Source organism: Bubalus kerabau, chromosome 9 (genome assembly GCF_029407905.1).
Source record: "Bubalus kerabau isolate K-KA32 ecotype Philippines breed swamp buffalo chromosome 9, PCC_UOA_SB_1v2, whole genome shotgun sequence".
Taxonomy (NCBI): domain Eukaryota; kingdom Metazoa; phylum Chordata; class Mammalia; order Artiodactyla; family Bovidae; genus Bubalus; species Bubalus kerabau.
In genome coordinates, this window is record NC_073632.1 from 102,162,116 (window position 1) to 102,189,170 (window position 27,055).

General features: G+C 48.4%; 2 protein-coding genes across 3 annotated transcripts in view; both read right to left on the minus strand.

Annotated features, from left to right (window-relative positions):
* Nucleotides 1-12,038: 12,038 nt before the first annotated feature.
* Nucleotides 12,039-27,055, minus strand: part of TMEM242 (transmembrane protein 242) — a 41,438-nt gene continuing 26,421 nt past the window's right edge. The window contains exon 4 of one of the 2 annotated variants that reach the window (XM_055536070.1): nt 12,039-12,898. In XM_055536070.1, coding sequence (XP_055392045.1) covers nt 12,800-12,898 — 99 coding nt within the window. In that variant the 3' untranslated portion in view covers nt 12,039-12,799. Of the gene's footprint in view, nt 12,899-15,611; nt 16,049-27,055 lie in introns of those variants that run through there. The other variant, XM_055536071.1, reaches the window with a different exon arrangement.
* On the minus strand, nt 23,918-26,989 carry LDHAL6B (lactate dehydrogenase A like 6B). The gene has a single exon (XM_055536068.1). It carries the CDS (start codon nt 26,929-26,931, stop codon nt 25,786-25,788), a length of 1,146 nt encoding a protein of 381 aa, XP_055392043.1. The 5' UTR covers nt 26,932-26,989; the 3' UTR covers nt 23,918-25,785.

A 27,055-nucleotide genomic window follows, 5' to 3' on the forward strand; every position in this document is an offset into this window, starting at 1 on the left:
TGAGCTCAATTGTGCAGTAGTTTGAACATTCTTTGGCATTGCGTTTCTTTGGGATTGAAATGAAAACTGACCTTTTCCAGTCCTGTGGCTACTGCTGATTTTTCCAAATTTGCTGGCATACTGAGTGCTGCACTTCCACAGGATCATCTTTTAGGATTTGAAATAGCTTAGCCGGAATTCCATCACCTCCACTAGCTTTGTTCGTAGTGATGCTTCCTAAGGCCCACTTGACTTCACACCCCAGGATGTCTGGTTCTAGGAGAGTGATCACAGCATCATGGTTATCCGGGTCATTAAGACTTTTTTTGAGGAGGGAGGGTAGGGGCACCCACAGTGGGGATGAGGGGGTGCCCTGGGGGCTTGGGGGGCAGAGGGAGCCTGCAGATAAGGAATGGGAGCCCGCCGGGGTGCATGGGTTCTGGATGCAGCTGGAGGCCTGGGCCTGTCAGCCGCCTGGGATGGGGTGGGGGTGGGGGCGCGCGTGTGACCATGCGGCTCTGGCCACGCGTCTAGGACCCGGGTCTGAGCCGGGCCGCCTGGGTCCCGGAGCCCCGATGGCCCAGGGTCAGGGAGTGGAGGCAGAAGGGGAAGAGGAAGCAGCAATCAGGGACCGAGCAAGCGAGGGAGGCCCGGGGACACGAAGTGGGCTGGTGCCCGTCCTCCAGGTAGAACGAGCCTGAGTCCTGGTCACCGTGTCCCGAGATGAGAGTCTCAGCTGTGCCGCCCCACCCTGCGCGGGCCGGGCCCCCGACGGCGCCGGGCTGTCCCCGCGGCGGGTCCCCGCGCCCGCAGACCTCGACGCGCGGCGGCGGCGGGGCCGGAGCTCGGCCGCCCTCTGCTGGGAGAAGTGTGAAGTGCAGCCTCAGGTCGGGAGGGCCCCTCCCCACGGTCCCATCCAGCCTGCAATCTGCACTCCACCGAGTCACTGAAAACACAAACGCGGCAAGACTGGGAAAGGGGGTGTAGGCGGGTCTTCGGAGGAATGGCTCTCGTGGTGCCTCGGGGAGAGCGGGAGAGGCTGAGATATCCTGAGACGGGGACGTTTGTCCAGTATGTGCAGCGTGCGGGGTGCAGGGAGGGCGTGGGAGGCAGAGGAGCAGACGTGGGCCCGGCTCCCCTAGGAGCCGATGCATCCTGAGATGCGGCCAGGGAGGCCGCAAGCCTGGGGTGGGAGCAGCCGGGTGGGATGGGGATGGTAGCGCATGGGGCTTCAGGCTATGGGACGCATGTCAGTGCGGAGCATACAGGCCTTGTATCCGTTTCCGGCGTCAGCTTCGAACGAAGGAAATTTATTCTCTCAGAGGAAATTTATTCTGGAGGCCAGAAGTTCAAAATCCAGGTGTCCAGAGTGTCACTAGTCTCCCTCTGAAGGCTTCGGAGGAGAATCTGCCTCCTAAGCTCTGGGGTTCCCTGAAATCTTTGGCGTCTTTTAGAGACATGGTTCCAATCTCTGCCCCCACCCTCCATCCCCCGCAAATCTGGTCACATGGCCATCTTGCCCACATCTGTGTCCCTTCTCCTAGTCTTATAAGAACACCAGTCATATTTGATTATATCTACAAAGTCTTTGTTTCCAAATAAAGTCACCTTCATGGGTACTGGGGTTAGGACTTGGATTTACCTTGGGGGCAGGGGTTGTACCTGATTCATCCACATGGGGCATATCAGGCAGGCAGGAGGGAGCCTGGGCTGCACTGCAGAGGCAGAGAGGATGTGGGGAGATCTAATCTAATCTTAGAGGTGCTGGGCAGGCAGGAGCCAGGCTTGAAGACAGGCTTTGGGAGGTGGGGGCTCTGATTCTAGAAAGGGCATCAGGGCATTTCTGCTTCCCCTCCTGGGAACTGGACGGGAGAACTTTCAGGGGGTTTGATCAACCTATTTATTTTTAATTGATTGATTGCTTTACAATATTCATTTCTGCCAGACATCAACATGAATTAGCCGTAGGTGTATATATGTCCCCTCCCTCCCACCTCCCACCCATTCCACGCCTCTGGGTTGTTGCAGAGCCTGGTTTAAGTTCCCAGAGTCATACAGCAAATTCCCACTGGCTGTCTATTTTCCGTGTGGTAGTGTATATGCTTCCATGCTCCTTCTCCATTCATCTCACTGCCTCCTTCCTCGCCCCCACCCTAGTCTGTTCTCTGGGTCTGCGTCTCCAGTGCTGCCCTGCGAATAGGCTCACAGGGCAACGTTTTTTTATTCTCAATACTTTTTTTTTTTTTAAAGCTCCACTTTTTATCTAGTTAGAAGAGTAATTCACAGTCACTGGGGGAAAAAAAAAATCAGTGCTGTATAGGGTAAAAAAGATTTTCAAAATCACAGGAACCTCAGCACCCAGTAAGAACTGCATGTAAATAGATGCATATATTTGTATGTAAATAGTTGTGATGACGTTGTTCACGGTGAGACTCATGCCACATAGCCGACCTTTCTGCAGCTGAGACTTTTGCCAGCACTTTATAAATTTTAGTGCTATAGATTCTTTTTAAGAAGGCTATTCCTAGCTCAAACTTTGACCCACAGTTAGGATCAGTGTTGCCCCTGCAAGTGGCAGGTGCTTTGCTTATGTGCCCCCGAAGATGAGGACGGTCCCATCTCACCCGGGGAGCCCAGGTGAGTGTTGGGGGAGGCCACAGAGAGGAGACCCAACCAGGCCGAATAAGGAGAACCATTCCTGGAAGGAACCTGTGGCTGAGGGAGGGGGTGATATTAATACTTCAAGTGCAAAGGGCCTAGAGAAGACAGGGATATTCAGGCTAGCTAAGAATAATCCCCCGATTTCAGATTTGGGTGAGGTGCTGCATGCAGTCAATACAGGAAGTAATGATGCTTACAAACCAGTTTCCCTTGAAAAGTTCCCAGTTGTGAGCCCAGGATTATAGCAGCCCAGGGTCTTTCACAGAAATAGAAATTTTAGGACTTGTCGGTGCACCCGATATCTTGCGTTGAATTTATCACAGACCCCAAGTCAGGCCTTCAGATAGTCCAGAAATAAGAAAGCAACAATGGGAGGATTTCAGCAGTGTTAATTTTTATAACTTACACCCTATCGGCTTCTGAAAAGGGTTTGAGGCTGCTCCCAATAAAAGACATGGAAGCACAATAAGGTCGCTAAGATGGAAATAGAAAGCTGGAAACTCATGCAGGAGGAAGAAGGTGATAACACTGCTATGACTCAAGGGTTAAACTTGGTGCCGAGCATCCGGGCAGCGAAAGCAAAGATGGAAACACGCAGCCTGGCGGAAGTTTCATTGTCTGGGTGGAGAAAATGAAGTCGCAGTCGGTGTATTAGTTCTCAAAGGGACACAAGAGCATCTCCGGTCCTGTGTTCATTTGGTGACAGCGACAAGGGCCTCTGCAGCCTGAGGGCAGAGGGTGACTTCAGCGCTTGGCTCCAGGAGGGCCTGGCTTGGAGGGGGGCCCACCTGGTCATGGGTCTTTCCCTCGGTCTTCCCAGAGAAGCCTGCCCCACAGGTATTCATGCCCCTGGGGCTAGTAGGGTGCCGGGTGTCATCTGGTTGTCCACACGCGTGTGCAAGCAAGTCCCTGGCAGCACAAGGTGGGGCCAGGGCTGAGTGGGGAGCAGGAGCCGCCCTGGGTCAGGCCACGGTCTCTTCCTCCATCCATCCTCCATGGTCAAAAGAGCCATCTCCTCCACCACCACCCACCCCCCAAGTAAACCGGCGGTGCTCAAAGGCGGGGCTCTTTATTTAATCACCATCGTGTCCCCCAGGACCACCAGGCACTTAATGATTGTGCTTCATGTGAACGAATGATTGAAAGGAAATGCCAGTTTCAGAACGTCCCAGACTCCGAAAACCCCATGGACACCCCATTGCTTAGAGGTGGTATCCCAGCTTCTCAGGGGTCGGCCTTAAGCAGACTCACTTCCCTCTTGGCCAGGCCTTCCCCAAGTCTGCCTTCCTGGGTCCTCCTCACCCAGCTTACAGCACCCCCCACCCCTTCCAGGCTGTTCTCCCAGGTCTGGGGGAAGGACTCAGTTCAGGCCGACATTACTGTGACCTTGTCTCCCTCCCCAGGAAACAGCTTGGGGGCTGAGATGGGTCAGACATGTCCAGGTGCCCACTACCCATTTCTGAAGGACTCCCTTGCGTCTGTAGGGGTCTGTGTCCCTGGGGGGCAGGGAGTGGAGGTGCCCGTCCCACGCCTGCTGCCTGGACCAGAGCCAAGGTCCTGCCTGGGAAGTGAATCGGTGGTGACGAGAGAGGCGGGGAGACACGGTGGGCCTTGGAGGGTGACTGCCCAGGCGACGGGTTTTTCTCAGTCGGGTGAAAGCTGAGTCAGGGGTGCCTGAGAAGGTTGTTTAGCAAAGATGCTGTCCTGTGACAGACACCTTTTGTCCCCAGCGCCATCCTCCGAGGTAGACACTAACAGGGCCGTGGTTCTCAGGTGGTGGTCCCCGAACCAGCGGGGTCAGCGACCCCGGGAACTTGTTAGAAAAGGCAGATTCTCGGCCCAGCCCGAACCGGCCATGGACACCCCACCCTTGGTTTCTCAGTGATTGGGTGCTTCTCGTTCGGAGCTGATGGAGGTTTGAGAACCAGGGTGCCCGCAGAGCTCTGAGGGGCAGGAGCCCTCCTTTCCGCAGGGTCCCCGGGGTGAACCTGGGGCGTAGCGTCTGCTCTGTTCCCCACTTAAAGGCCTGGTGGTCTGAGCGCTCAGGGGTGTGCCGGGGTGAAGGGGACCATCCCCCGCGGTGTCTGGCTCACTAGCAGGTGTGGCCTCCGAAGGCCAGGCCCGAGGGGCCCCACGAGGTCCCCACGAGGTGCTCAGGGTCAGGAGGCCCAGGGCTCGGGAGCAGCCTGCAGATGGCGGGTGCAGAGGGGTGCGCGGGGAGCAGGGAGGCGGAGTTCACGACTGACACAGATCCGCTGGCTGCCTCCACAGCATGGGCGGGGCGCTCAGGGCCGGATCCCCGCCTCAAGCATTTAACCCTCCCAACATGGACGGGGGAGTTTCTCTACGCGCTTTAGAGGTGGAGACAGCGGGCCTCGGCATGTCATTTTCTTACAGTCATCCCAGCTGTCAGTGGAGGGCCTGGGTTTGGGGTTAAGGCCAGGGAGGCTACGGGAGCCTGGGAGGGTGGGGAGGAGAAGGAAGGGACTCAGACCTCCCCTTCCCGCTCCGAGTGCGATGTGAAGACATCTGTGAAGGTTTATAATGAGGTTTGCTGCAGAGATGTTCGCTGGCCCGTCACGGTACTGCAGACACACTCACGAACTGACCCTGCACAGGGACTCGGGGTGGGAACTGACCCCCGGGCCAGGAAGGCCGTTCGCAGCTGGGGAAAGAGCAATGGGCTGAGCTCATGGCCTCGCCAGGGTCAAGGGCACAGGCCTCAGGAGAGCAGGCCACTGAGGACAAATCAAGCCCTCTTCAGACAGAAGAGAAGGTGCTGGCGGACTGTTACAGGCGCCACTTGAGAAGAGGTGACAACTGAGCAGATCCCTGGGCCACAGGTCCTTGTTCAGGGAGAGGAAAGGGCTGGGGCTGGCGTGAGGTGCCCGGGAAGCTCACCGAGTCTCCCCGGGAGAACCCAGCTGCTCCCGGGCTGAAGCACCCAGAGAAACTTCCTCGGAATCCCCAGAACTGGGGACACCCACCCCCAGCCTTGACCTTCTGCCAGCCACGAGGTCAGGAGGACTCCCCCGGTTGGAGTGAGTGCTCCTCCAGTTTTGGGGAGGAGGACCTGGAAGGCCAGGAGCTGGAGAAGGTGTTGGGGCATCAGAAGACGGAGGCCGAGAGGGACTGGGGGAGGAGAAGGGCGGCTCGGGCGCTGCTGCGGAGCTGGAGGCGCTTCGTCTTTATCGGGAGCACCTCACGTTACCGGGTGCTGTTTAGAAACGTCTCCCGCGGCAGACCAGACACACATGGGCGCTCGGAGCTCCCTGCCTCCTCCTCCTCCTCCTCCTGTTTGTTCGCTTTCGGCTGCAATTGGCTCAGGCTTTCTCTAGTGGTATATTTGAACAAATGAATATATGACCAAGATGTGCTGGTCATATATTGTGCTGGTGAATGCTTTTCTCTTGTGAAAAAGTGCCCTGTTCTGTAGTGCTGACTGATAATTGTGATATTAATACTCTCAGCATGGCTGATTTCAGCTACCAGTCTGACGGTGATTAAACTTTGGAGTTAAGAGAGACATACCCACCGGCCTCACTTTGCAGGCCAGCTCCAGCAGAGCACTGATGGGTAATTCCACAACTCAGTTGGTTAAATTTATTGGTTATTAAGTGATTGTATGCAGTATTTGAAGAGCCTTTGTGTTGTTAACTTAGTAAGCATTTGAAGACTAGTTTACTTAGGGCTTCCCTGGTGGCTCAGACAGTAAAGAAGCCGCCTGCAATGCGGGAGACCTGGGTTCAATCCCTGGGTGGGGAAGATCCCCTGGAGAAGGGCATGGCAACCCACTCCAGCACTCTTGCCTAGAGAATCCCGTGGCCAGGGGAGCCTGGCCATCTACAGTCCACGGAGTCACAAAGAGTCGGACACGACTGAACGACTAAATGTAATCTCTAGTTGCAGGGAGCGGGAGCTGCTCTCTAGTTCCTGCGTGCGGGCTTTTCATTGCAGTGACTTCTTTTGTTTTGGGGCATGAGCTCTGGGTGAGCGGGCTCAGTAGTTGTGGCACACAGGCTTAGTTACTCCGAGGCATGTGGAATCTTCCTGGACCAGGGATCGAACCCATGTTGCCTGCATTGGCAGGTGGGTTCTTAACCACTGGACCACCAGGGAAACCTTGCCTCCACTTAGCTCAGGGATGCTGCCACCCAGCCCTGGGCCTGCCCTGTCACTGATCACCACTGGATGTGACCGATGACCAGAGTGGATGGCATAGTTCCTGGGGTACTAAGAGCAGGTGATTTAGAAGTTTGGAGCCACAGAGAATAATGTCATTGCACGCGGCCAGAACAGTTCAGGGCCCACAATACCGTCAGCCTGTGGTGGATTTGAGAGAATGGTTTTTAATCTCAGTCCTTAAAGCCCAGGCACGGAGTGCGGCATGACACAGTGATGCCGGAAGGGCTGATATTAACCTGCCAGCCCAAACCTGTCTAACACGCCCCGCACCTCTGTCACACACAACCCAGGGAGACCAGCTGACCCGCGGGCTTGTCATGCTGGCTAATTAGCGTGTGATGGCCCGCGGCTCAGAACGATTTAGCGACAAGTGTAAAAGTCAGGTGAACTGCCAAAGCTTACATCAGAGGCGCAAGTTGGGTGGATTAGGGAGAATTACTGGACCCCTTTCCAGGGCACACCAGGCTCACAGGGAGGTGGGCGGTGGGCTGCTTTCTGCCCGACTGCGTCAGTGGGCAGTGCTGCGCTCGTGTCCAAGCCCATGGTGCTCTGTGCCCTTCCTGCTCTCAGGACTCTCAGAACTTGCCCTCGGGCTCTGGCTGCAAAATAAAATTCTCTGCCCCAGACAGGAGGAAGGCGCCTTGTTTCTAGATGGCGTTGCCAGCGAACGGGAAGAGTGAGGCTTCGAAAGTGAAGTGAGAAGTCACAGGGATCTTTTTGCTTTTGAGATGGTTTGTCTTCAGGGATAATGCTCCCCAGTCACACCTCTGGGAGCCTGACCAGGTGCTACCCAGCCAGACTGGACACGAGGTCATCCCGAGTGACACTTGGGCTTCCAGGCCTTTCTTCCTCTGTCCCTTCCTGCAATTCAGAGCTGGTGAAGACATTAGTATCTTGCTTTTTAATTTTTCATCTCTGGACTGCCTCGTCCTAGGACTGGGAGTTGTTGGAAACCCCAGCAAGGGCCCAGGATCTGCTCCAGAATCTGGTTGGTTGGTCATCAGTTTCTGAGGTGCTCGTCTTTTCTCGTGTTGGTGGCTGAGTAAATGTGGATGAGAAGGCAGGTGTCCGCTTCTTCGGGAGCTGGACGTGTAGGCCCTGGACTTGTGGGCCCCCTTCCAGGCGAGGAAGGCCTCCTCCTCCCCGCCTCTCTCTCTGCTTCATTCCGGCCTCCGTCTTTGCCCTACTTCCTTCCTCTTTGCTTCCTGCCTTTGCTTCCTTTCTCCCACTTCCTCCATCCCTCACATCCTGTATTCACTCAGGGCTTAACCCTGAACCTAAAGAAACTCCACAAGGATGAATACCTGCCTTGCTATCAGGGATATAAATGTCTCTCCAGGGTCCCCAACCCTGTGTTTTTTAACTAGCCTTTCCCTCCCTGCTCCTTAGGTCATAACCTGGACCGTTGAGAAGTTGAAGCAGATGCTCTCCCGCCAAGATTCTGGACGCTACCCACAACTCATTATCAGTAGATGTATCAGAGACATCACACCTGGAGAGGTCCCATTCTCTGCACGAGGTATGTGTGGAGGCACAGGGGAACCTGGGCTGTGTTGAGTTAGAGCCCGACCTGCAGGGCGACGTGCCACCCGCCTCCAACTCCGGATGAGCCCGGATAAAGCTTGTAGGGTGCTTCCTTCTAGATTCACAAAAACATGGCCTTTGAATTTGTAATTAATCCTGGTGACGCCAACACAGGGATCCCGCCTGCCCTGCATTCTTAGCCCCCACGGTGGAGCCTGTCTCATCCTTTAGTGTCGAAGAAAAGCCTCCCTTTAAACAGGGAGTTGGAAGACTTGCTAAAGTGCTGTTTCTACAGATACTTTACTACCATCATGCGTAGTGAGACTCTATGAAAAAGAGAATCACGGCTGGCGTAAGAGCAAGCTCAGAGTGCAGGGTTTCCTCACTTATTTTTTGACATGGTCTGATTTTACCTTTGTATGAGATTTACTACTAGAATTTGGGCTTCCCTAGTGGCTCAGATGGCAGAGAATCTGCCTGCAAGGCAGGAGGTCCGGGTTTGATCCCTGGCCAGGAAGATCCCCTGGAGAAGGAAATGGCAACCCACTCCAGTATTCTTACCTGGAGAATTCCATGGATAGAGGAGCCTGGTGGACTACAGTCCATAGGGTTATAATTCTTATTTTTGTGACAAGGTCTTATTTTTTGCTTTGCATGAGATTTACTACTAGAATTTAGTTTTTTAACCTCTGTCCCAGCCGAAGGATCTCTAATTAGCTGTGGCCACTGCGACTGAAGGGCGATGAAAGGATACAGGCAAAGGTGGAGGCGCTGATGGCGGCGGTGATGGCCGGTCACTGCTAAGTAATGTCCCGGTGGTCCAGGTGAGGCTGTCCACCCTTCGGGTTTCCCTCAGCGTAGCAAGCAGAGGGAAACAGACCCGACAAGGACAGCTGGAGAAGGCAATGGTAGGAATAGAAGGAAACACCTCCCATCACCCAGGTTGGCAGAGCCAAGGGGCTCTGCAGAGTTTGGCAGAGCACGTTAAACCCACGCTTTCATGCTAGTTTTGTCCACTTGTTCTTCTCAGACAGCAGGCCCTCGTGCCAGAGCTCCCGGCAGCGCCCCGGCTGTGTCCTCTGGCATTGTGTTCTCTGTCAGGCTGCAGACCTACATTCCCCCTCAGCCCTGGTGTCGGGCGGCGTGAAGGTGAATTTGGAGGGTTTTCAGGTGAGCGGGTAGGTGTTCTACAAACATGTTAAGCTTCCTCAGTCTGCCTGATGTAGGTTCTTAGAGAAGTCTTATTAAAAATGGCTTTTACCCTTCTGTCAAAGAACATTTATATAGAATCTTTTTTTTTTTTTTTAACTATGGTTTTTTTAGTTAAGTGATCTTGCCTCACCAAAGGCAAAAGGTGTCACCTAGCTTATGTAAAAAATATAAATTAAGGTCCTGAATCACTCCGATACTTGTGCAGAAAAGTTGAACTCTGTGTGCATCCTGGTAACTGTACTATTATAATTTTCTCCAAAACTGAGTTATCTGCCTACAGATGAAATCTGCCATCAGCCTCACTCGCTGTTACAGATTAATGTCACTGCTTGTGGGAGACGCTGCCTTCCCTTCCAGACTCACAGAAGCACAGCTTTGATAATTAATCCTGATAACACCAACACAGAGACCAACATACCTGACATCGTACTCAAGTGACTTGGCAGAAAGGAAAAACGTCTCACTTGAACATGGTAAAATACTATGAAAATGTATATAGCTTTCATGGGAGAAAATTTGTATTTTCCCTGGCTGATTTTCATTTGGACTTAAATGTTTGAAGGCCATACGGAACCGAACCTGGGAGAGATTAAATTTTGCCCCCAGTGAAGTCACTAAATTCAGTGGATTTTAATTACTTCTATCCCCCTGGGCTTTCCCCACCCCACTTCATTTCTCAGACGTTCCCTGTAGGTTGCAAGGACTAATTTGCAAGCCGGGTCCCACGCTATCCATGAGACGAAGCAGAATGTACGGCGGGCGAGGTGATCGGGGGCCACGCTTTGAGCGGCTGAGGTAGGTTTCCCCCGTGCCAGCCTGTGTTGGCGCAGATGGAGTGGGGTCACCCGCGGCCACGCCTCAGCTCCGCGGGGCCCAGGCAGCGGCTCACTCGCTCTGCTGTTTCTTATAGAACCCAGCCGCTGGGCAGCCTGTGAGGCAGGGCCCGTGACCCATTTTTCATTCCCAGTTTGTTCACAAACCACATTTTCTTGACTCTGAAAACAGCAGCAGCCCATGGATATGTCTTTACAAGGCAGCTAGAACTTACCAGAATACGTGATTTTTTTTTTTATCCTGGCACGAATCCCAAGGTCTTGGAAGCCGCCCCTCCCTGCCTGTCGCGTTTTCCTCTGTATGTTCTGCACTGCTTTCTCTAATAGCTCTTTTGGCGCGCAGGTTCTAAATGTAAAGCTTAACGCTCAAGCAGGGTGAGCAGCACTCTTAACGGGAGCTGCCTTAGCGTTGGCTTGCACGTGAAATGGAAATGGCTGGTGTTTCCCATCCTTTACAGAATTTCTAGTGCTCAGCCTCCATGAAATGGATTGCTTATGGGGAGATAATGTCTGTTCTATTCCTTTTTAAGTCTGTGAAAAATGTCATCCTGGTTAATAGGGTGATTAAAACTCTTTATGCTCCGGGAGATAAATGTGATTATGTTTGTCATACTCTACCCGAGACACAGACAGCAGAGGCACACTTGAAATTCCGTAACATTTCCTCTCTTCCATATCCAGGAACATTCAGAACTCAGTACACAGATGGTACTTCACATAAAGAATAACATTATCTGTTAAACATTTTTCCTTTCCATTAACCAATTTAACAATATGCCTCTGGTATAAATGGAATAGACAAATGACTACATCTTCTGATATCTGAGTTCTGACTGCAGGAGAAAACCACTTTACTCATACTGCTTCCTTTTAACTTTCATCTCTGTTACTTTATTTTTGCTTTGAAGATGCAGCTGGAGCCTCTTTGGTGCCTGTCCCCATCAGCCTTCCTGCAGCAGGTGATTTACCATAACCTATGGGAGTCCCCCGCTACCCCTCAAGGACAAGAGACGCGTATGGGAAAGGCTTTGTAAACGTCAGGCATGTAAATGTTGGTCCCTTTAGGCCTCCACGCGCGCCCACCAGCCACCCAGGCTGAGACTCGTAAAAGGGACAAAGCCTGCTCAGTTTTCCTCCCGACTTTGCTTCCTTCATTTCATTCAAAGACTAGAGATATTTTGTTGCAGAGTTTAGTTAAAAATGAAAGGTGGGTGAAGAGTTTTTGCTACTTTACATACCCTGATAAATTTCACAATCCTTTTTAAAAAAGTCTTGGATTTTAAACAGGTTACATATGAATCCCAGACGCTGATTACACCTGTTTAATTAACAATACCGCAATTTTAACAGGGTAAGATAGTCCAGAGAAAAATGTTAATTATGTACTTGACATTTCATTTAAAACATTTTCTTAAAACTAAAAGGTTTCATTATAAGAGATAAATTTCAAATGTACTTTATTAAACTGATTGCTAATTAGAGCCTAAGCAATTATAAAGAAAATACACAATGATATTCAACCAGAGGTTATTTTTCCGGACATAGTGACATAGTAAACGTTTCTTTAAAAAATTTTAATTCACCTGGAGACTCAATACTCAGGCAGGTACATTTCTGGTTAAAAATACTTGTTAAGATAGGTGATAATTGGTCTATTTTAATATTGACAACTGAGATAAAACTACAAACTGTCAGGCAATGTTTAGGGACCCAGAATCAACTTGTCAAAAAAGGACATTTTACACACATAGTATCATTGTTTTTGCATGATTATCCTTTCAGGTTATCACAGTCTGTTACTGGCGGCTTATCTAAGAACGTACAGGTTTACAGGGCCTTAAAGTGATACCCAGCACACACACCACAGAGCGCGTCCAGGGCAGCAGCGGCACTCCACTGCCTGAAGGGCGGGACTCTTCCAGGAGCGAGTCCTCCGCGCTCTGACAGCCACATGCTGACAAGCAAGGCTGCTAAAACTTATTTAACTAGAAACACTGAGGTACCACTGTCTGTTTATAAAGATTTTCCATCATACATAATTATTTTTTTCAGGTAGAAAATGTGGCTTTCAACTTTTATAGGCATGGAAGTATTTCCCCTGGGATTTCCTCCACCTAGAGAAGGTACCCATGTGATTATTTTTAAAGAGTCTTCCTAACTTTTTAAACTTTGCTAACCCTAACCCCCTCCCCCTCCTGTGAACGTAACCAGATCAGCTGTAAAGGAGCAGCACCCAGTCATGACGGCAGGCTTCTGTGAGGACGCTGAACGCCGTCCATCCCAGAGGCTCAGTCAGCGACTGCGTGTTCCTGAGGAGAGCTGACTCGAGTCCCTTCGGGGCTGCGGCAGCTCCAAAGCCAGCCTTCCCTGTAGCACTCGTCCAGACTTCATCCACCGTGCTCCTCTCATTTGGATCTCAGTGCTTCCTCCCACTCAACGGCCGACTCAGAGTTCTTGGGAATTGCTGGAAATATCGACTGCATTTTATTTCGAAAGTCTTTCATCTGAAAGATGAAAAAAATCAGTCATCAAATGCTAAAAGATGGGGAAAAGAGCCAAAATTAGAGATGGACCCCGTTGCTGACTGACTGATATGCCATTGCTGTGGGTACCAAGCAAAAGAAGACCAACAAAAGGAAAGACTGTCCTTGCTGCCTTGGAAGACAGCGAGACAGACCTCGTTTCTTCTTCCTAGTATAAGTCTGCTGCTGCTGCTAAGTCGCTTCAGTTGTGTCTGACTCTGTGCAACCCCATAGACGGCAGCCCACCAGGCTCCCCCGTCCCTGGGATTCTCCAGGCAAGAACACTGGAGTGGGTTGCCATTTCCTCCTCCAATGCATGAAAGTGAAAAGTCAAAGTGAAGTCGCTCAGTCGTGTCGGACTCTTAGCGACCCCATGGACTGCAGCCTACCAGGCTCCTCCATCCATGGGATTTTCCAGGCAAGAGCACTGGAGTGGGGTGCCAAGTCTACTGGGACTTAAATAACAAAACTCTAAGTCTGAAAGGCAACATGTTCTCTATCATCCACCCTCAATGACATTTACTTCCTACCAGAAGACAGCCTATGTTGTTGGCCTTCATATGTAAAGATGCACTTGAGAATGGGAGGTCTATCTAAATAGATGAATCTACTGAGGCTATTCAAACCTAGAAGAATTTGGGGGTCAGAAGGAAGGAGTGGGGAGAAGAAACTTCAATCGCTCAGTCGTTTCTGACTCTTTGCGACCCCATGAATCACAGCACGCCAGGCCTCCCTGTCCATCACCAACTCCTGGAGTTCACCCAAACTCACGTCCGTCGAGTCAGTGATGCCATCCAGCTATCTCATCCTCTGTCATCCCCTTCTCCTCCTGCCCCCAATCCCTCCCAGCATCAGGGTCTTTTCCAATGAGTCAACTCTCCGCATGAGGTGGCCAAAGTACTGGAGTTTCAGCCTCAGCATCATTCCTTCCAAAGAACACCCAGGGCTGATCTCCTTTAGGATGGACTGGCTGGATCTCCTTGCAGTCCAAGGGACTCTCAAGAGTCTTCTCCAATACCACAGTTCAAAAGCATCAATTCTTCAGCGCTTAGCTTTCTTCACAGTCCAATTCTCACATCCATACATGACCACTGAAAAAAGCATAGCCTTGACTAGACTTGACTAGATGGACCTTTGTTGGCAAGGTAATATCTCTGCTTTTGAATATGCTATCTAGGTTGGTCATAACTTCCCTTCCAAGGAGTAAGCGTGTTTTAATTTCATGGCTGCAGTCACCATCTGCAGTGATTTTGGAGCCCAAAAAAATAAAAGTCTGACACTATTTCCACTGTTTCCCCATCTATTTGCCATGAAGGGATGGGACCAGATGCCATGATCTTAGTTTTCTGAATGTTGAGCTTTAAGCCTTTTTCACTCTCACTTTCTTCAAGAGGCTCTTTAGTTCCTCTTCACTTTCTGCCATAAGGGTTAAGGAGGATCTGCCATAAGGGTTAAGGAGGAATCAATGAATGGCAGATAGAGTAGAATGTTCTTATGCACCGACAGTGTTGAGGAATCTACGTAAAGGTGTTCCCAGCAGACAGTAATCTGGAATCACGCGCCTGGAGCAGGAGTTTGGGGGATCCTGATGTGCAGGGTCAAGTCCACCTCTGCACACGGCCCGAGGGCAGGGACACTAACTTACAGGAGTTACCGTAGGTGACGCTCGCTCCACACCTATTCATTCTTCACACCTGGCTGGTCCTGTTCTGAAGACACTACTCCAGAAGCACTGGAGCACAGAGCTGCAGTCTTCCTGTTAGCCACACCCCAACCGGGCTTCCCCGATGGCTAGGCGGCAAAGATCCTGCCTGCAATGCAAGAGACTCTAGTTCGATCCCTGGGTCAGGAAGATCCCCTGGAGAGGAAAATGGCTATCCACTCCAGTATTCTTGCCTGGAGGACCCCATGGACAGAGGAGCCTGGCGTGCTACAGTCCATGGGGTCACAAAGAGTCAGACACAGCTGAGCAACTGAACAACAACTCAACCATTATTTCTCAAGGATACAGATCTCCTCAGTCAAACTGAAGCAGCCTGGATTCACAGCAACATGTGAGTCATTTCTTGGAGTGACTGAGAGTCAGCTAGTATTTTTTTCCGTTAATGTTGATGCTTACTTAATTTCAACCAGAAGCTGAACCCTTGTGCTGTTTCCCAATTCAGGAGGTGCATCCGCTTCGGGACTTGTCAATTCCGAGGCATTTACTCCAGTCATGGTAGCACTGCCGTTAGCACAGACCCTGGTGTCAAGTAGACCTCTCTGTTCAAAGCCCAACTCACTGCTTGGGGAGCCTGCTTACTCTCGCTAAGGGGCAGATTTCATGTGTGCAGGATGGAGATACTCGCCGGCCGACAGAGTTGAGAGGACAGAGGTAACACACAGAAAGGCACAGCCGGTGGTGCTCAGTGCACCTCAGCTGTTGTCACTGCAGCAGCTTCAAAATACTGTGTTCCAGGAACAGAGCTCATGTGGAGCTAAGTATTATGGTATGCTTGTCAAAAGCATTCATTTACAGTCACGTCATTTTGGTTTAAATATTCTGATAACTGAAGACACATAAGGTTATCTATCATAAGAGGTCTGTGGGTCCAGGAGCACCCTCTCCACGTCTGGGTCCCAGACACCAGTCTTGACACACACCCCCCCCATGGTATTTATGTCTCCCCCCAACCCCCTCTTCCATGCAGCTCTCTAGTTTGTAGTGTGATGAACCCTGCATGAAAGGTTTCCAGCTAAGGGCAGTGCTCTGTCCCTGGGTGTCGGGGGGACGACTGGAAGACGTTCTCTAAATAGAGAGTCCTGACAGTCGGGCTGTCAGAGTCACAGGGGATCACCAATGGCGCTGGGGGCAGGGATGCCAAATGTCTAGGATGGCCCACAAAAAGAGCTGCTTTGTCCAAAATGCCCAAGAGTGCCCCCTTGAAGGGCCTTGCAGACTTTCTCAGTTGAAAGGCGCCTCTGGCCAGGGTTTGCAATGTGCTGCTTGGTTCCTTCCTGTCGCCTCTCTCGTGGAACATCTGTTACAGCCAAGTCTAATGACAGGGTTTTCTGGTGGGGTATCAGCCACCAGGACATGAACAGAATCATCTACCGTCCTGCCTTCTCGGGGAGATGGAAGGAGGTCAGTCGCTGCGAAGGCGGAGGCAGGAATGCGGTTAGGGTTAGGGTTAGGTTGTGCTCCCATTTCCTCTTCTTGGCCCATTCTTTTTTCTTTGCTCTAATTTCCCAAGGATGATTTACCTGTTCCCAGGATCATAAGTGAGTAACTGAACTATTAGAAGGAATCATATCTGAAAAACAGCCAACTAGGAACAGACAGGCTTCCGAGCCCAGTGACGGGAGGGAGACAAGTGGGATACAGAGCACCATGTGGCCCTTTATTTACAGCCGTGGAGGAGTCCAGCCAACACGGCGGAGCAGAAAGACCTGAGTGCACCTCCCAGGAGCACACCAGCATCACAACTACCTGCAGAACCACCACCGATGAAAAGACTAGAACCTGCCAGAGAAGATCTGTTACCACAAAAGATGTGAAGAAGGGCCCACAACAGGATGCAGGGGAATGGTGGACCGGTAATACGGTTAAGCCTCACATCTCCAGGTGGGTGACCCACAGAACCAATACTCTGCACAGGCTCTCCCAGAGAAGCGGGAGTTCTGGCCCCATGCCAGGTTCTGTAGCCTGGGGGTCCTTCACCCGAAGGCAAGTCCCCAAGGAATCTGGCTTTGAAGGCCAGTGGGGCTTCATTTCAGGCGCCCCAGAGGACTGGGGAAATAGAGACTTCACTCCTAAAGGACGTACACAGCATCTCATAGACTCCAGGATCCAACACAAAAGCAGTCATTTGACAGGAGCCTGGTCAGCCTAGCTGCTGGTCTTGGAGCATCTCCTGGAGAGCTAGGAGGCCACTGCGGCTCACAGTGGGGCACAGACATGGGGCAGCCGTTCTTGGGAGCTCCCTCTACCACTCGACACTGGTGCTGAAGCGCCAGCGTGGGACCCTCCCTGTAGCTCCTCAGCGCCAAGACCTGACCCACCGCTGGGATACCTCAGGCCAGGCGAGTCCTACCCCCGAGCAGGCAGGCTACCTTAAGACCTCCGGAGCCCAGTCGCCTCATTTAGACACAGCCCTGTCCACCAGAGGGTCCAGGACCCCGCTCCACCCATCAGTGGGCAGGCACCAGCCCCAGAGTCCCCTGGGCCCTGCTCTTGCCTCCAGACCAGCCGCCTCCACCAGGGGCAGACACCAGATGCAGGAACACTACAGTCACGCAGCCTGCGGAGCCCGTCTCCCCAGCACTAGGCCAGCCCAACTGAGGCAGGAACCATCTCCCCTGCCTCCCCAACCTGCCCAGGGACCCAACAGCAGCCCTGAGACCCATAACCAGACCCAGGGCCAGCTCCGCCTGCCACCAGAGTGAGCATTGAGTCAGGAACCGTCTCCCCTGCCTCCCCCACCCCCCACCCCACCAGGGATCTGACAGCAGCCCTGAGACCCCCGCCTGCCAGCAGAGCGAGCACTGAGTCCAGGACCTGGTTTCACCCCGCAGTGGGCAGACAGCAACCCCAGAATCTTCTAGACCCTGACTCCACACACCAGTACTAGCCCCAGGGCCCCCTGAGGTTCTGCAGTCAGCTGCCTCGTGACCCGGCCCAGCAGCTGGCAGCTTCCACACAAGGGTCTGGCAACCAACTGGACCAGAGGCCAACCAAAACTGTACGATACTGACACGAAAACAGACACGCAGATCACTGGGACAGAACAGAGCCTAGAGAGACACCCATGCAACGGTCACTCAATCTGCGACACAGGAAGCAAAGACACAGAATGGAAAAGAGACAGCCTCTTCAGTAAGTGCTGCTGGGAAAAACCGGACAAGTGAAAGAATGAAATTAGAACATTCTCTAACACCATACACAAAAACTTAAAACTGGGTTAAAGACCTAAATGTAAGATTGGAAACTATAAAACTCCTAGAGGAAAACATAAGCAGAACATTCTTTGACATAAATCACAGCAATACATTTTTAAATCTGTGTCCTAAAGCAAAGGAAATGAAAGCAAAAATAAATGAGACCTAATTAAACTTAAAAGGTTTTGTACAACAAAGGAAACCATCAACAAAGTAAAAAGACAACCTACTGAATGGGAGAAGATATTTGCAAATGATATGACTGACGCAGGGTTAATATCCAACAAATATAAACAGCTCATACAGCTCATAATTTACAAAATCAAACAACCAATTAAACATGGGCAGACGACATGAATAGACATTTTTTCAGAGAGGACATGCAGATGGCCAACAGGCTCATGAAAAGATGCTCAAGACCCCTGATCATCAGGGAAATGCAGATCAAAACTACACTGAGGTAACACCTCACACCTGTCAGAATGCCTGTCTTCAAAAAGAACACACATAACAATGTTGGCAAGAATGTGGAGAAAAGGGATCACCTGTACACTACTGGTGTAATCTGGCAAACTGGCGCAGGCACTGCGGGACACAGTATGGAGGCTTCTCAGAAACCTGAGAACAGAACTACCATCAACCCAGCAACTCCACTCCTGGGAATGTATCCAGACAGCCCAGTGCTCGTTTAGCAGCATTATTTACGATTGCCAAGATATGGAAGCAACCTAAGTCTCCATCAACAGGTGAACGGATGAAGACAGTGTGGTATGTATACACTGCGATACTAATCAGCTGTCAAAAGGAATGAAAGTTGCCCCTTGCAACAGCATGGGCGGACTTGGGGGTCTTATGCTGCGTGAAATCAATCCAACGGGGAAAGCAAATACTGTACCATCTCACTTACGTGTGGAATCTGAAAATACACAACAGACTGGTGAATATAACAACAGGCTCAAAGATACAGAGAACAAACCAGCGGTTACCACTGGGATAAGGGAAGGGGAAGGGGCAATATAAGGGTAAGGGATTAAGACATACAAACTACTGGTATAAAATAAGCTACAAGGATATACTGTACAACACGGTATTTGGTCAATATTTTATAACTATAAATGGAGTATAACCTTTAAAATTATGAACCACTACTTTGTATACCTGTTACTTATATAATATGGTGTATCACCTATACTTCACTGAAAAAGCCTTTTAAATTTTACAGCTGTGGAAATGGAAACCCAGCATCTCCTTATAATCAGGGCCTCAAGTCCCTTTCAGCAGAAAGGCTCACAGAAAGTTTCTAAGCTTGTACTATTCATAGTACATGGATAGTTCAATGAAGACCTTTAGTTTTTTCTGCCTATTTCAATTTCTGATATGCAGATCAGAGGTGTCGGTCCTCTCTGTGATACTCTATCACAGGTCAACAGAACATTCCTCTGCTTAAAAATGTGCTTGACAAAAAACTTAGGGACTGAGTACATTTAAGCAAATTATAAAGTAAATATACTGAGTTCCAAGATAATAATTACAGCTATTGCCACAAAACCATCTCCTACCCTAACACCAGAAAAGTCTGGTGAAGACGGGGCATGTTGGGGACCTGAGTGTCCATCCAGCAACTCAGTCTCACTCTGAAGCATTTTCTAGACTCTGGGATTCTTCCTGCAGTCCTCCTTATCCCTCTTCCTCTCTGACCAAGAATAATTTCTCTCTGGTTACAGACCACAAGCCTACCCTTCTAAACAGGGCCACACTGCATACTGCCCAACTCCAGGATGCTCTCCTCAAAGACTGGGACACGAACGGCACTGCGGGGCAGTGAGCCCACTCCTCCAAGAACCTCATCCTTGAGTCCCAATGTTTGTGTACAACAGTTTGTGTACAACAGGCTGTAATATTATCAGAGAATAGCAGTCTCTTCAACAGTACGTGAACTGTGAACTTCCAGGTGTTCAAGCTAGATTTAGAAAAGGCAGAGGAACCAGAGATCAAATTACCAACAGCTGCTGGATCGTGGAAAAAGCAAGAGAGTTCCAGAAAAATGTTTACTTCTGCTTTATTAACTATGCCAAAGCCTTTGACTGTATGGACCACAACAAACTCTGGAAAATTCTTAAAGAGATGGGAATACCAGACCACCTGACCTGCCTCCTGAAAGATCTGTATGCAGGTCAGGAAGCAAAAGTTAGAACTGGACATGGAACAACAGACTGGTTCCAAATAGGGAAAAGAGTACATCAAGGCTGTATATTGTCACCCTGCTTATTTAACTTACATGCAGAGTACATCATGAGAAATGCTGGGCTGGAAGAAGCATAAGCTGGAATCAAGATCGCTAGGAGAAATATCAATAACCTCAGATATGCAGATGACACCACCCTTATGGCAGAAAGTGAAGAAGAACTAAAGAGCCTCTTGATGAGAGTGAAAGAGGAAAGTGAAAAAGCTGACTTAAAACTCAACATTCAGAAAACTAAGATCATGGCATCTGGTCCCATCACTTCATGGTAAATAGATGGGGAAACAGTGGCAGACTTTATTTTGGGGGGCTCCAAAATCACTGCAGATTGTGACTGCAGCCATGAAATTAAAAGATGCTTGTTCCTTGGAAGAAAAACTATGACCAACCGAGACAGAATATTAAAAAGCAGAGACATTATTTTGCCAACAAAGGTCTATCTAGTCAAATCTGCGGTTTTTTCAGTAGTCATGTATGGATGTGAGAGTTGGATTATAAAGAAAGCTGAGCACCAAAGAACTGATGCTTTTGAACTGTGGTGCTGGAGAAGACTCTTGAGAGTCCCTTGGACTGCAAGGAGATCCAACCAGTCCATCCTAAAGGAGATCAGTCCTGAATATTCATTGGAAGGACTGATGCTGAAGCTGAAACTCCAATACTTTGGCCACCTGATGAACAACTGACTCATTGAAAAAGACCTTGATGCTGGGAAAGATTGAAGGCAGGAGGAGAAGAGGACAATAGAGGACAAGATGGTTGGATGGTATTACTGACTCAATGGACATGAGTTTAAGTAAACCCCAGAAGTTGGTGATGGACAGGGAGGCCTGGCGTGCTGCAGTCCATGGGGTTGCAAAGACTCGGACATGACTAAGCAACTGAACTGAGCAGTCTCTAAGGCAGCAGTTCTCAGAGTATTACGACAATAGTAAAATGATTACAAGGAATTTGTCACTAATATGGATTTTCTCATTGATATTCTAGGTTTAGAATAAATTCAAGATTATGTCTCCAATAATGTTACTACTCACATTCACACTGCAACAGCTTTTTGGAAGGGCGATGTAGCCAGTATGCCAGGAGTGAACCATGGGATATTACTATACATTTACCGTGTCTGTCTTGGCAAGGAAAAGAACAACATGAAAACTTTTGGTGTTATATATAGTGTGCTGAAAAATTACTTAAAAGCTGAGGCTATGTCTCCAATTTAATGAATCTGAGAAAACCCTTACAACATCTAATAAATAGACAGCTAGTGGAATTAAGTGCTCCAACTTCTAAAATGTCTTTGCCATTGTATAGCTCATTTAGCTTCAATTTTCTCACTTGCAGGTACAGGATGGCTGCCAGCCTCGGTGCTGAGGTTAGAATAATGAAGCTTCATAGGACCAACTGATGAGAAAGCCTTTGGATATATCAATAATTACAGTGCCAACAGGAATTCTGAAGAACCTGGAAATTCAGCTTCTTCATAAAACCGAGTAAGACTATAAATGTTGCCTGAACAACAATAATGTCTGCCATTCAAGATCACCTATGTGCCAGACTCACCAAGCAGGCAGCTTTTATGTAGCCTTCACAATTCTGGCAGAAATGAAGACCACCACTTTATATATGAGAAACCAGAGGTCAAAGAGGTTAACCCACCCATGGTGATCTGATTTGTAAGTACAACTGCCTCACTGACATCCAGGCTCTTTCCCCATACCACTCTGGTTCTGCGACCTGGAAAGACCTCTACAACTTCTACTCATGTGCCCGCTTTCCCTAAAAATGACTTAGCTTGAAATGTGTACTTCTTGCAGTGGTGACCATGTTATACAGAATGCTAAGATGATGCTGTGAAAGTGCTGCACTCAATATGCCAGCAAATTTGGAAAACTCAGCAGTGGTCACAGGACTGGAAAAGGTCAGTTTTTATTCCAATCCCAAAGAAGGGCAATACCAAAGAATGCTCAAACTACCACACAATTGCACTCATTTTACATGCTAGCAAGGTAATGCTCAAAACCCATCAAACTAGGCTTCAGCAGTACATGAGCTAAGAACTTCAAGATGTACAAGCTGGATTTAAAAGTGCAGAGAACTGGATGGGAGGGGAGTTTGGGGGAAACTGGATACATGTGTATGTATGGCTAAGTCCCTTCACTGTTCACCTGAAATTATCACAACATTGTTAATTGGCTATACCCCAATACATAATGTTTTTGGTGTTAATAATAATAAAAATTCCTGTGGCATTTTTCAAAACAGAAAAAAAGAGCAGAGGAACCAGAGATCAAATTGCCAACATCTGCTGGATCATAGAAAAAACAAAAGGAATTCCAGAAAAACATCTACTTCTGCTTCATTGATTATACTAAAGCCTTTGACTTTGTTGGATAACAACAAACTGTGGAAAATTCTTAAAGAGATGGGAATACCAGATCACCTTACCTACCTCGTGAAAAACCTGTATGCAGGTCAAGAAGCAACAGTCAGAACCAGACATGGAACAATGGACTGGTTCAAAATTGGGAAAGGAGTATACCAAGGCGGTATATTGTCATCCTGCTTGTTTAACTTACAGGTAGAGTACATCATTAGAAATGCTGGGATGGATGAATCACAAGCTGAAAGGAATCAAGATTGCTGGGAGAAATATTAGTAACCTCAGATATGCAGATGATACCACCCTAATGACAGAATATGAAGAGGAACTAAAAAGCCTCATGATGAAATGAAGGAGGAGAGTGAAAAAGCTGGCTTAAAACTCAACATTCAAAACACTAAGACCATGCGTGGCATCTGGTCCCATCACTTCATGGCAAATAGGTGAGGAAACGGTGGCAGACTTTTTTTGGGGGAGGCTCCAAAATCACTGCAGATGGTGACTGCAGCCATGAAATAAAAGACGCTTGCTCCTTGGAAAAAAAGGCTATGATAAACCTAGACACCATATTAAAAAGCAGAGACATCACTTTGCTGACAAAGGTCTGTCGTCAAAGCTATGGTTTTTCCAGTAGTCATGTATGGATGTAAGAGTAGGGCCATAAAGAAAGCTGAGCACTGAAGAATTGATGCTTTTGAACTGTGGTGCTGGAGAAGACTCTTGAGAGTCCCTTGGACAGCAAGGAGATCAAACCAGTCAATCCTAAAGGAAATCAATCCTGAATATTCATTGGAAGGACTAAAGCTGAAGCTCCAATACTGTGACCACTTGATGTGAAGAGCCAACTCACTGGAAAAGACCCTGATGCTGGGAAAAGTTGAGGGCAGGAAAAGAGGTCAACAGAGGATGAGAATGGCTAGATGGCATCACCAACTCAATGGACATGAGTTTGAGCAAATTTTGGGAGACAGTGAAGGACAGGGAAGGCTGGCATGCTGCAGTCCCTGCAGTCTCAAAGAGTCAGACATGACTGAGTGAGTGAATAATACTTCTCTACCCTCTTGAAGTTAGGCAACTATGTGACTCATTCTGGCTAACGAAATATGAGTAAAAGAAATCTGTGCCACTTCCAAGGTGAAGCATATTATTTCAAGTGTTCCAGCCTCCAGGCCTCTCTTCCCTTTCCATAGCAATCAGGGAAACCTGTGTGCTGCAGCGGTGCCTCAAGATGAAAGAAGCTTGAGGTAGGAAGCCCTCCTGTGGAGGACAGGTTCCCTAGAGAGCTGCATAAACCCAGTGAATTTTAGGAAAGAAATAAACCTTGAAGCCACACAGTTGGGGATTATTCTTTTACTGTAGTATAACCCAGCCTATCCTGACTGACATAGCTGGTGAAGAGAAATCAAGAACAGACCTAAGGCAGGCTCTGATATCCTTCACTATTATGTTAAATTTGGCTTAAACATGGGAGAAGAAAAACTTAAGGGTTGGACAAAGGGGAAGAGAAACTTGGTGTTAATTAAGCTTAAATAGGTTTTAGAATCACCTGGAAAAACCAAACCACCACTCTTCCCTTCAGGGAGCTCAGCACATTGATTAATCCCATTATATGACACAGCTTCTGAGGAAATCAGAACATTTTGATATTTTCAATGAACTAGTGTGGGAGCTCTGATCAGCTTGGTTAAGTGAAGAGTCAGTTTTTTGGGGGTGGATTATAGTCCTATGTCTGCTTAATAAAACTGTACTAAGCAGGACTAGGCTTAATTTAGAGAGCAGCTGCTGGTATATTTCAATTTTTGATTAGGCCTGTTGATACCCACATAAATCTGAGAATGTCTGAACATACCATGTAAAATTACATGGTATGTTCAATATTCAGAATGAATTCAATATTCATTTGCATTAGGAAGGCTAAGATTCTCGTTTTCTAAGTTATTAGTCCCATTATTTAGGTGAAGGTCAGACAAGCATCTTTCTCCTAAACCTTCACCGTTATCACATCCATACAGTCTAAAATTTGTAGTAAAGTCAATTGATTTAGGAATAAAAAGTGAACAGGTAACTTTCTGAGCAATACAATCCCCTGAAGTACTCATTAAAAAATGGTCAATTATTATGACAATGATTAACAACAGGGCACAATTCAAAAGCAAAAGCTTTCTGTTAATGTGCAGTAAACTGAGCAACAGGGATGACCCTAGAGTGTCTTAGGGCCAGGGCATGCTCTGCAGCTAAGACTCAGCCCAATAAGAACAATTTATAACATGCTTCTTGATTTAAGGTGCTAACAGGTCTCAGGTTCTCAGCAGCAGTTCTAAAACTATTTCAGTCAGGCTTTATTTTTAGTAACTGAACCACCTATGACTGTCAGGCCTCTTCCTAAAAGCTTTATATTTTACTGCACTAAGTAATAAAAAAAATTATGACATTTTGACTCCACTTGTTTGACTTCATATGACTAGAATGCTAGATTTCTAATTTTAAAAGATATGCAGCAAGCAACAAAGATTTATTGTATAGTACAGGGAACTACAGTATCTTGTAATAACCTGTAACAGAAAATCTGAGAAATAACATACATATATATATAACTGAATGACCTTGCTGTATACCTGAAACAGTCAACTATACTTCAATTATATATATATATTATATATTAAGAAATACTTTATAATAGTTACCAACCAAATCACTATCATTTTCATACTTTACCTAATGATCCTGCTTCACTGGCACACATACATGAGCATGCACAAACACAGAACACACAGGACTTGCTTGCACTCCCACTTTATGACGCTTTTTTTTTTTAAAGCCTGGGTGATAGACTGTCACAGGGGAATGAAGATACTGATGGCTCAATAACAGAGCTTCCGTGTATACGTTTATTTTCACACTGTACAGGAAGTTACTTATAAGTGAACATAGGTATAAGGCACTCAGAACAAAAGAATGAACATGTACTTAATGAAAAGAATCAGAATTTCTGTAAAACAACAAACACCTGCATCCCACATTTTTTTTTTTAACAATTGGCAACTCTACATGCACACACACACATAAAGCAAGGACTGGTAAATCACGGGTATAATGACTGGTACAGTTGGTACAATCATTGGCACCTTATTTGACGCAGTCACTTAGAACTGTTAAGAAGTATAACCTAGCATCTGGATGCTAAATAAAAGTCGGGGGGGAGGCTAAATAGGGGAGTCACTCTACCCCTGTTTCCAAGTTTTAGGAATTCAAGTTTATTCAAAAACTAGAATACACAAGACCATAACCACTATCTTTCTTCAGTAACTTCAGAATGGTAGGTGGTTTTAAACAACTTTAAAACTTAAGCTCCTTTTGAATATCCCAAAGTGTTTTTGCACTCTTCTGCAGACGCGCCTCTTCTTCAGGGGCCAACTTCACTTTTATAAGGTCAGTAATACCACTCTCCCCCAGGATACAAGGAACACTGAGGAATACTTCTTCATTTATTCCATAGAGACCCTTAATTCTGGTGGAAACTGGATGCACTCTCCTAAGATTCTTCAAAATACTTTCTGTTAGGTCAGCTACAGACAGGCCAATGGCCCAAGAAGTATAACCTTTCATTTTAATAATCTCATAGGCACTAGCAACCACATCTTTGTGAACATTTTTCCACTGCTCCGGATCTTTATCAGTTCCTATATCTAAATTCAGTTCCTTCAGAGGGACACCTGCAACGTTCACGCCACTCCACACGGGAACACTTGAGTCTCCGTGCTCTCCAAGGATCCACCCATGACAGCTTTCAGAATGGATACTAAGCCTTTGCCCAATCAAGAAACGGAAACGGGCAGTGTCCAGATTGCAACCACTTCCAATAACACGATTTTGGGGAAAGGCACTCAACTTCCAGGCTACGTACGTCAAGATATCCACCGGATTGGAAACCACAATCAGTTTGCAGCGTGGACTGTACTGAACAATACTGGACATCATTAACTTAAAGATGGCCACATTTCGCTGGACTAAATTAAGGCGTGTTTCTCCTTTTTCCTGGCGTGCACCTGCCGTGATAATCACGAGGTTGGAGTTTGCAGTGACAACGTAATCTCTGCTGGAAACAATGTTTGGCATTTTCACGAAAAGGCTGCCATGCTGAAGATCCATTGTCTCACCCTTCAGTCGGCCTTCATCAACATCCACCAGGGCGAGTTCATCGCTCAAGCCTTTTAACAGGATGCTGACAGCACAGGCCATGCCAACCGATCCAGTTCCTACGATAGAGATCTTACTGTTGCGAACAGGCTCCTCTGAAGTGAAATTCTTCATCAGCTCACACTTGACCGTCGCCATCTTGGACGCGGGGGCCACGGCCCAGGCGCCCCCGAGGGGGGTGGCTGCCGGCGGGCGGGGGCTTGGGGCCATTTCCGGGCCCAGGAAATTCGCCCTCACAGTGCCCGCTCTCTGGCTGGCCCGCAGGATTCCCACAGTCCAGCTCATGGCTATTCACTTGAGAAGTGAAGGCAGAAAGCAGCAGGCGCCCTTAGAAGCTCCAAAGGAGAGAGCTGCGACCGTTGGCCAGTTCTCAGCCCTCAATGCGGCTGCGCAAGGCCGGGGCCTCGCA